At 26.0% G+C, this 11,297-nt stretch overlaps 1 protein-coding gene across 3 annotated transcripts in view; it reads left to right on the top strand.

The window, feature by feature from the left end:
- The window catches only part of LOC124429290 (uridine phosphorylase 1), an 18,683-nt gene extending 9,395 nt beyond the window's left edge, over window positions 1–9,288 (top strand). The window contains exons 1-7 of one of the 3 annotated variants that reach the window (XM_046974360.1): window positions 53–360; window positions 4,516–4,639; window positions 6,858–7,019; window positions 7,642–7,827; window positions 8,244–8,576; window positions 8,828–8,949; window positions 9,026–9,288. In XM_046974360.1, the coding sequence (XP_046830316.1) occupies window positions 227–360; window positions 4,516–4,639; window positions 6,858–7,019; window positions 7,642–7,827; window positions 8,244–8,576; window positions 8,828–8,949; window positions 9,026–9,053 (1,089 nt within the window). In that variant the 5' untranslated portion in view covers window positions 53–226 and the 3' untranslated portion in view covers window positions 9,054–9,288. Of the gene's footprint in view, window positions 1–49; window positions 361–4,515; window positions 4,640–6,857; window positions 7,020–7,641; window positions 7,828–8,243; window positions 8,577–8,827 lie in introns of those variants that run through there. The other 2 variants (XM_046974359.1, XM_046974361.1) reach the window with 2 other exon arrangements.
- Window positions 9,289–11,297: the final 2,009 nt, after the last annotated feature.

Here is an 11,297-nt window from a genome sequence, read left to right as displayed (position 1 = left end):
CGTATATGTATAGAAAATGTCTGCTGGCAGCGAATCGACAGTATCAGAAGAGAGGTCTGTATGTGCCAGTATCGTTGATAGTGGTGGGAAAGACGGGAGAAGTATAAAGGTTCCCTTCAAAGCGTAGAAGAATATATTCCAAGATTATTCCCGAACGGACGGACTGCGTACCGGTTTTTAGTTCTAATAGGAAAAGAAGACAAAATTGAAAAAAAAAAATTACAAGATGCCTACTTGTACCTGTGAAAGAAATTTGAAAGACGGAGAAGAGAATGATCACGAGTGTCAGTTGAATTCATCCGAGGATAAACAAAGTAACGATAATGACGAATTTGATTATCCAAACAACAGTGCTGTTAGGTAGGGTCATTATAGTAGTTTTTTTTTATTTTTATATATATATATATATATGAATACTTTTGTATTATCAGGTGAACCGGAAAGTAATGTCGTTTCTGCGCATGTCGATATTTGATTGTGATTAAAAATAAAAACTTGTTAAAAATTTATTCGTTTGAATATAATTTAAGAAAGCGACATTACTTTTCGGTCCCCCTAATATATATATATATATATATATAATACAAAAAAAAATATATATATATACATAAACACACAAACATATGCATATACAGTGGCTATTTTTTCTTTTCTGCATATTTATATTGTATTTGCAATCAAAATTATATCTAGTAAAAAATTGCTTCCATGCGTCGTTTATATACTTCGTATATGTGTGCGTGGGCACAGGTGTATGTGTATATATATATATATATATATATATATACAGTGACCGTCCATTCTTTTTTTGGAATATTTATATTATATTTGCAATCAAAATTATATCAAGTAAAAATTTGCTACTATGCATTGTTTACAAAATAATTAGTATCGTAGCGACTGACTACAATCACACTATGCTCTAATTCATACTCCATGCTGTACATTATTTACTAATTAAACAGTCGTTTATTTTGATTTTGATTGAAGATCAATAATCTTATTTGATGTAATAGGCTTTGAAATATTACGTAGTATGATGATCGTTTTTCAAATTTTAACTTTGAAAAATCAAACTAATTTTAATTCTTAAAATGCCGATTACTTCATAAACGATATATAGTACCGATTTTTTATTAGATATAATTCATTATTGAATATATTATTACATAAATATATAAAAAAAAATTATTTAAATTAAATTAAAAAAAGAGAAAGAAACTTATCGACTTTTATAACTCAAAAATATCGAGAGTAAGAAGAAACATTTTCATGCATTTTGTAACTAACTCAAAAGTGATGCAAAATTTTTTGATAAATTTTCTTTTAAATTCAACCTGTTACAAGATATTTCCTCAGATATCTACAGACAGACATCCGTATATAAGCTGATTAATAAAAAATGAACACACACACATTCATAAATTACGAATATTAATATTCGTAATTTATGATAATATTTACGGTTAAAAATGTTAATTATGTGTATGTGTGTGTGTATTCTCTCTCTCACTCTCTCTCTCTCTCTCTCTCTCTCTCTCTCTCTCTCTCTTTCAATGTGTGTGTGTATAATTGTACATATAGTTTATATGTATATCATTTTATATATATATATAGATGAAATCCCTACAATATGAAGAGAAAAAATTCTTAGATCAACGGATGGTGAATTATGCCCAGTAATTGATGATAGGGGGGGGATATAAGGTTCATCCGGTTATATATATATATATGGACACAAACATATGCGGGGAGGGTCAAAGGATCGATTGGTTTATATATATGTGAATACATATATTGTGCAAATACGTATATGCATTTATTTAATATCAGTATATGATTGTGTTGAAAATGATTACAGTTCGTCATGAAGCATCTGTATGCTTCTACGAATCAAATAAAACTTTTTTATTTACATATTCTACAGTATTTTATTTAGGAAGAAAAATATTGTTCACAGTTTTTTTTTTATTTTTTTATTTTTTTTTACGTATTCATCTTGATGTTCTAGTCAACAATACGAGACGTACTTATTTGTCTCGTTTAATTAACTTTGTATCTTTTTATTATTTTTAAAAAGTGAAGAATTGTTAATATCGTTTAACAATGAAATAATTTTTGATATCATTCATAAATGAAAAATTTTGTGTTAACATAGAAAATGTTATGCCTATCTTATCGGTCTTTCCTTTCTTTTTTATTTCTTTTACTTATTTATTTATTTATTTATTTTTGTTTTAATATAAAATCAATAACTGATTATTGGGCAAGCATTAATAAAAAAAGGGAATATTTTAAAATATATTTAATTCTTTATTTTTTTAATCTAACTAATCTTACAAATAAAGAATTTATGTACGAAAACGTTTTGTATAGTTTACTGGATGCATCATTCTCGTTATAGTCGCATGTTAATGAAAATCTCAAGTTCATCGTTATCGTGCTGAGTCACCTTTTATTCATAATTATTTGTGTGTGTGTGTGTGTGTGTGTGTGTGTGTGTGTGTGTGTGTGTGTACACATATACACACATTTATATGTCTACACTCACGACAGATATATGTTATATACATGTATATAAAATATATATGTACTATAAATATATTATATATATATATCTACATATATATACCTACACGTATATGTTTGTGTATATATATATATATATATATATATATATATATTGTATGTATGTATTTATATGTACATGGTTTGCGATTTTCCTTTGAAATCGCTCCGATCGTTTTTCAATGTCGCTGAAGAGAACTCGCTCTCGAGTAATTAAAGAAGTCTCAAAACTTTTTTCTGTGACCTCGGCAAAGTTAAGAGAGGCATTTAACTGTATTCTGTGATCGATATTCCGTTTGATGGAAGAATAAAAATGATTAATCGAACGAGCCTTATCCTCAAATTGATATTGAAATTTAACAAGGATTAAAATTGAACAAAAAAATTGCTTTAAAAAGAAAAAAAGAAACACTCTTTCTCTTTTTTTCTCATTTTTCCAACGCGTTAATCAATACCAATTTCTTTTTAAACATCTAATCATAATAATTAATTAATTGATGTTGAATTGGTGATTTATTTTTGCATAGAAATTTTATAGAAACAATCAATATTATACTATTTATTTAAAAAAAAAAAAAAAAAAAAAAAAAAAAAATTAAAGCAAAAATAATAGTAATAAAATAAAAAAGAACTGGAAAAATAAAAATAATTCTTTTATTTTATAGAAAATTTAACGAAATAGTAAATTGTTATATACACATATTATATTATATATTAAACATATATTACATTACATATTAAATGTGTTTATGTGTATATAGATAAATGATAAAAAAAATAGAAACTATCATAATTTTTTTAAAATTGTTATGTATATATATATTACATATTAAATGTTATTATATTTTTTGTAACTCTACATAGATTTTACGGAGCAATCTAATAACATTTATAATGTCATTTACGTTTATTGTATTTGTTTATACGTTCTATTCGTTGTTATCTGATCTAAAGGAAAAAATTCGATGATGAAAATAAAATAAAAGAAAAAACGATAAGATAGTGTTTATTGTATTTCATTGAAAATATCCGTTGAATAATCAAACGTAACGTTTGAACACGATTAGTTCAGTTTCTATGGTTTCGACGATAAATTTCACTCGACGATGTCGATCAATATATCCATGGCTTGCCATAAGCCTTTATTTAAATCGAAAATTAAGTTCAAGTTAATTGGATCAAAGGCACGTCCTTGGATATCAGTTTACGATCAGAAAACTATTTATTAATTTTATTAATTAATAACAAAAACGAAAAGAATATTTATTTTTATCCATATTTATTTTTACTTTCATTATTTTATTTTTTGGTATTTCATTTCTCTAATTGTTATGAAAAAGAAGGAGAAAACAAATAAGATAAATAAAATATATACATATATTATTGGTTTGGCCAATAAATAATATCGAAATAAAAAAAAATAAATAACTATTATTTTTATATCGAAAATATTTTATACTTAATATCTAAATAAACAACATTATTTTTATATTGAAAATTTTGATATTACATTATCGATCTATCTAATATAATGATACTTTTTATAATATTATTTCATCATATTTATTTACATCGAAAGATATTATAACCATTCAGAGATTGTTGGCACAACTTAGCGGTATTGACTCATGAACGCATACTTTTGTAATGAAAATAGTAGCAAAATCGTAACACACACACACACACACGTAGACACGTACACATCCACACGCAGATAGACACTCATACCCACACATACGTATATTGTATAATATATGTATATATATGCGTGTATTTGCAAATTAAGTTTAGGGATTATCGATGTCTTATCTTTTATTTGATTTTTAACGAATACGTTACTGGAAAGGAAAATATTAAATCATTTTCGTTTGCGTTCAATTTGAAAAATGACGAAAAGAAATATAACAAACGATTGTAAAATAATGATAAAATTTGATGAATTTTCAGATACAGAGATGGTTCCGTAAGGCTGAGGAATCCAAATATCGAACTAATGGATCAAGATATATTGTATCATTTAGCACTTGGCAGTGGCTCTCATGATCTCGTGGAAATGTTTGGCGATGTTAAGGTAACATAAATTTCAACATAGTATCATACGTATATAATACAGGTATACGCACACACATACACACATATACCACGTAACATTTGTTTTCTCGTATTAACTTTATACGGTTTCTTTGTTCATATATATTATACAATTAGGCTCATTTGTATGCGTGTGTGTATACGTACGTGTGCATGTATATGTTCAATGGTTTGTTCGTTTTTTTTTCTTTCTAAAAAAGAAAAAGAAAATACGATTTATTTTATAATATAATTTTATTAAATTTTCTCAATTTATTTATATGCATGAATTTAATTAATCGAGATCGCGTAATCAATATCTCATATCATTGTTTACATTTCTGAATGATATTAATAAGTATCTTAATTTTCGTTATTTATTTAAGTCATTATTACGTAACGATAATTCTGACGTAATTAATATTAATAAACATAAATTTATTGATAAAAGAAGTAAGTGAATCTTATTCGATCAAATCGATAGAGAAACAACATTAACCGATAAAGTGATCTAGTTTTTGAAGTACAACTTTTGAAAATATCCCTTATTGTTTATTTGTTTATCTCTTTTTCCCTTACGTTTCACTTTTTATTTTCTATTAGTTTTTGCTTCCTTACTTGTTATTCCAGAATTTACTTAGCGGCAAATGAAATTCCGTCGATAAGAGTCGTTAAATCGTTTCGTCGAACGTATTTAAAAGGAAAAAAAAATAAAAGAAAGAAAAGGAAGGGAGAAAGAAAAGGAAGCTCTTACCTTATTAAATTCAAAGATATTATTTACTGGGTCACAGGAAATACATATATACACATGTATATATATATATCTTTTTTTTCTCTATATAATTTCATCCAGAGCTATCTAGGAAACGGATAACAAATTTATTACCTAATCAATTGAGTTTAATATTTGATTGCTTAATACGAACTTTGCTTCTTATAATAGAATTGATGACGTCTATTTACATGTTTGACGGATTTATCTCGAATTGCGAAATTTTACGATAATTCACTATGAACTCGTGCTATATGAAATGATGTAACATAAGAAAAATAAAATAACAAAAAAGAAACAAAAAAAACAAAACACAAGAAAGAAAAAAAAACACAACTTCCGAAGTGTCCATTTGAATTTTGCAAATTGTAATTTATGAATTTTTAAGTTTTTATTTTTAATATAAAAGAGAAAAGATACGAAAAAAGGAAAAGGGAGAGAAAGAGAGAAAGAGAGAGAGAGAGAGAGAGAGAGAGAGAGAGAAAAGAGAAAAAGAGAGAGAAAGAAAGAAAGAACGAAGAAATTGTTCTTACGAAAGTTTCGACATTACACACTTAAATTAGACGATGAATTACAAATCTTTATTTATGTGTATGTGTGTGTTTATAATATTTCAATTATATTAGGATATATGTATATACACACATCAACCTATTGCTTCTTTATGCTCCATTTCTCTTTATTCATTCTCAGCTAAAAGCTATTAAATGAACGTCATTAGGATGATTGAATTAGATAATAAATGAAATTTCCATTGTAACTTAATAAATAATTTTCAGTTTTCTTTGATTAACATACGTACAAATAATAACAATGCAATTAATTGTCGTATCGTGAAACTCTTTTTCTTCGTTTTTTCATTTGCTTTTTTTTCTTCTATCTTTTTCTTCATTTTTTTTCCTCTATCTTTTATTTTTTTCTTTTTCTTTATCATGTGAAAATTCAAAAAACACATCTTTCGATTTTATCGAAGAATATAATTTTCGTGATAACGAATGAATCGCCGTTCCTTGAATATAATATTCCTTGGATAGATCAATATTGAAAAATGTCTCTTTTCAGAGACGATCGATGGCCGAACCATACGAGCCTAACAAAGTTATTCTAATTATTAGATCGGTCATTCTATTAAAAACGAAATTACAAACCGACTGTATAATTGCAAATTTCAGAATGAATATGAAATGTCTTTTCATGTAGTGGAATTCATTTATTGTTCTTCCGCATTCGAATAATTTTCTCCCATTTATTCTTTTATTTCTCTCTCTCTCTTTTTTTTTATTTTTCATTTATCTATCTTTATTTCTCTCTCTCTCTCTCTCTCTCTCTCTCTCTCTCTCTCTCTTTGTCTATTTATCTCTCTTTTATTTATCTACTTTCGGTACGATTTTCTACGACAAGAGAAACGATAAGGTATCCATTCTATTCACTATCGTTTTGTTTGCAGTTCGTTTGCATGGGTGGCACGCCGAAACGTATGGAGCAGTTTGCGAATTACATTATGAAGGAAATAGGTCACAAGATTCCAGCTGGAACAACCCTTCTCGACATCAGCCAGTATTCCTATCGTTATTGCATGTACAAAGTTGGACCGGTGCTTTCAATCAGCGTAAGTACATACTGAATGTTTCTCGTGTGAGAGAAAAAAAAAAGATCATCGTCGAATATTTTCATGATTTTTTGTTTCTTCTTCCTTTTTTTCCTTTTGATCTCGTCGTTCTTTTTATCGACGAAGGAAATAAAATTTTATTCGTTTCTCTCAAAGTAAGATCGAAGTAAAAGGGAAAAAAAAAGAAGAAGAAGAAAAAAAGGAAAAAGAAATAAAGTAGAATACAAAAGTACAAAGACCATTCAAACGAATACTAGTAGACTGCAACAACGATTGTGCAAAGTATGTATTATCAAAAGTTCAAAGTCTTTTATTTTGTTCGAAATAGTTTAAGATGGTATTTTCTCGATCATAGTGACTATTCAATTTGTAAATCGAATTCTTTGATATTTATCTATCCAAGAGAGTTACCTATTCAACTTACTTCTTACACTTTGCATTTGATTCGTATTTGAGAATCAATACTTTTCTTTTCTTCTTCTTCTTCTTCTTCTGTTTCTTTTTCTTTTTCTTTTTCTTTTACAATATTGTGAATTGTAAAAGAATGAAATGGTATTGAATCCCATCTTTAAATCATTTCTCGTACGTGGTTACTTTAAGTTATTGCCTTTTTATTTAACAGCATGGAATGGGTATTCCTTCTGTGGGAATTCTTCTTCACGAAATTATCAAGCTGATGTATCATGCAAAGGTCAAGGATCCAATCTTCTTCAGGATCGGTACTTGTGGTGGTATTGGACACGAAGGTGGCACTGTTGTTATTACTGACGAAGCTGTAGATGGAATGTTGAATTCTTATTTAGAACTGGTAAGTGTATTCTACTTAGATAATAATAATATTTACATAATAAATAAATATATATTATAATATAATGGTATAGTATAATAATAATAATAATAATAATAATAATAATAATAATAAAAACAATAAAAACAATATATAATATATATAATATTTATATAAAAATATATAATAAAAATATTACATGAAATGTATATAAAATATTATGATAAAATAATATAGTAGTTTATATATATTTAAATTATATATAATATAATTATAATAATATAATTATATATTAAATAATATATTATAATATATATTTAAATATATATATAATATAATTTAAATATATATATATATATATATATATATATATATATATATAATTTAAATATATATAATAATAAGATAAAGTAAAATGTATCTTTTTTATCTTTTAGCCTGTCTTAGGAAAGATAGTGAAAAGACCAGCAAAATTTGATCGACAATTAGTTCGAGAATTAAAAGCTTTGGCTCATCGTGATGACCCTTATGACACAGTGGTCGGTAAGACCATGTGTACTTACGATTTCTACGAAGGTCAGGCTAGATTAGACGGAGCTTTCTGTGAATTCACGGAGAACGAAAAGATGGATTATTTAACGAAGATACACAAAGCTGGTGTTATTAATATAGAGATGGAAAGTCTCTCGTTCGGAGCACTTGCACATCACGCTGGCATTCAATCAGCTGTAGTTAGCGTGACTTTGTTGGATCGACTCAAAGGAGATCAGGTGATCTATACGATCACTATGATCTTGATTTGATATGATTTTATTTGGAAAAAAAAAAGTTTATTTTTATACGAATTAATTATTTATTTAATTATTTTTCTTTATTATTTATGAATAATTATATTAATTAATATCTAAACTTTTTGTTGTTGTGATATATAAGCTTTAGTTTTATTGATTCTTTATCAAAATTGCAAAGATATATCTACAATGATAGAAGATATTTTATTGTTCTTTTTTTTTTTCTTTAGGTATTGGCACCTAAAGAAGTTCTAAACGAATGGCAAATGCGACCTCAAATATTGGTCGCTCGATACATCACAAGATATCTTCAACGCAAAGGAAGACTTTCTTTAGAGGGTCATGGTTCTATGTGCGTGAAAAGTCCTCGTCGATATAAATTAGTACAACAAGAGTCTGAAACTTATGATTAAAGAGATGTTTTGTAGATCAAACAGAGCTACGCAAGGGATGTGAGAAAGAGAGAAAAAAGAAAGAGAGAGAGAGAGAGAAAGAGAGAGAGAGAGAGAGAGTGAGAAAGAGGGAGAGAGACAGGGAGAGAAAGGAAAAGACGAAAACTCATCGAGGAGAGAATATATACATACGTGTGTAATATCAGTTTGCAAAGAAGCTAAACGTGCATAAGATGATAAAAGTACAGTCCAGAGAAACGCACAGTTTTAGGAAGATAAACACACTATTTTATTAAAACGTGATTCCTTTTTTTCCTTTTTCACTATTCATTTATTTTCACGACTGCAATTAATCTATCGATAAAATTTTACATACTAGTAAAAAGAAAAAAGAAAGAGAGAGAGAGACAGAGAGAAAAGAACAAGAGTAAGTTTATTTTTATTTTGTTTTATCCGCGTAAAAAGAAAGAAAAGAAGAAAAAAGTAAAGGAGTATGCGCTTATAAAGATTGATTGATAGATGGTTTATTGATTTCCTTATAGTCGAAGGATATACCTAACGAGGTTTGTTATTTTTTTTCTTTTTTGCATTTCTTTATTATTATTATTATTATTATTATTATTATTATTATTATTATTATTATTATTATTATTATTATTATTGTTATTATTATTATTATTATTATTATTATTATTATTATTATTATTGTTATTATTATTATTATTATTATTATTATTATTATTATTATTGTTATTATTATTATTATTATTATTATTATTATTATTATTTTCATTTTCATTTTCATTTTCATTTTCATTTTCATTTTCATTTTCTTTTCAATTTTATCTTCTTTCTCATACTTTTATTCTTTTCTCAAACAGAGGATATCACAGCTTTATTGCCTGGATTATTGCTATAAGTATTGTACAAACCTCGATGGAGTAATCGCTTAAACCTTACTATGAATTAAATATAAATAAGGTGACATTCGTTGTTTGTAAGATCGAAAAGGAATGGTTAACTTGAGGAATTTTTCTCGAAGATATTAAAACTTTTCAAGGGTGTTATTATATATATATATATATATATATATATATATATATATATATATATATATATGTATATATATATATAGTCCATTGATAAGTTTTACTAATCTTGTCAACAAGACAAGAAATTTGTGTATAAGGTTGACAAAATTATTCTATATGTCACGTACACGTGACAATGAGTATATAATATATATATATATATATATATATATATATATATATATATATACATACTTATATACATACATACATACATACTTATATACATACATACATACATACATACATGCATACATATATAAACATATACATTTTAAAAGATAATGCTTTCCTTCTTTAATTTCATACGAAAAGGACGAAGGAAATAAAGGATGATGTAAGATGCGGGGGAAGAGGAGTATTTGAAAAAAACACAAATAACAGCGATATTTTTTACCAATGTCATACCGTTTTTTCCCGGCGGTAAAAACCGAGTACAAAATAAAACGTAGGAATCTAAAACCTACTGCTCTTAAAAAAAAAGGAAAGAAAACTGTCTATGATGTACGTTTCTCATATGACCAGTTTTGAATTATCCAACATATCGTATGTTTTTATTTTTAATAAACGTTATAAGTTTTGTAAAATATTTTCTTCATTTATTAGAAGGAAGATCAAATTCGCTCAATGAAAAATGATCAATTGTAATAACATATTATGAAAGAAGATATATTATTAAACGTTGAAATGTTATAATATTTTTGTAAAGGATTTTATTTTTATTTATTTTCTTTTTTTGTTTCTTTTTATTTTATTAATAATTCTTAATGACATTTATTTTTATCATTCTTGCTGTATACGTTCCAAAACAAGCGGATTTTAATTAAATTTCTTTTTTTTTTTTTTTATATACTCAACCATACCATTTATATTCCACTACTTAACGAAATAATTATAAATATTTTCATTTTTTTTATAACTTAACGAAAAAAGTATGAAAATATGAAATGAGATGGACTTGAACAAAATTATCCTGCAATTAAACAGATATATATGATATATATTATATGATATATCTATATATGATATATATTATTAGAAATTAAGAAATAAAAATCATTGTGAATCGATCGACGTTTAATATAACACAAATTATTCCTTTTCGAGCATTCAAAAATTTAATAATTAAATTAATTATAAAAGTTAAGTGAATAATTGAAAAAAAAGGAAAAAAAAAGGAAAAAAGGAAATGATATCGCAAAAAAAAATGACGACAG

The sequence above is a fragment of the Vespa crabro genome, chromosome 15 (assembly GCF_910589235.1).
Source record: "Vespa crabro chromosome 15, iyVesCrab1.2, whole genome shotgun sequence".
NCBI lineage: Eukaryota > Metazoa > Arthropoda > Insecta > Hymenoptera > Vespidae > Vespa > Vespa crabro.
This window is presented reverse-complemented; position numbering and strand designations above follow the sequence as displayed.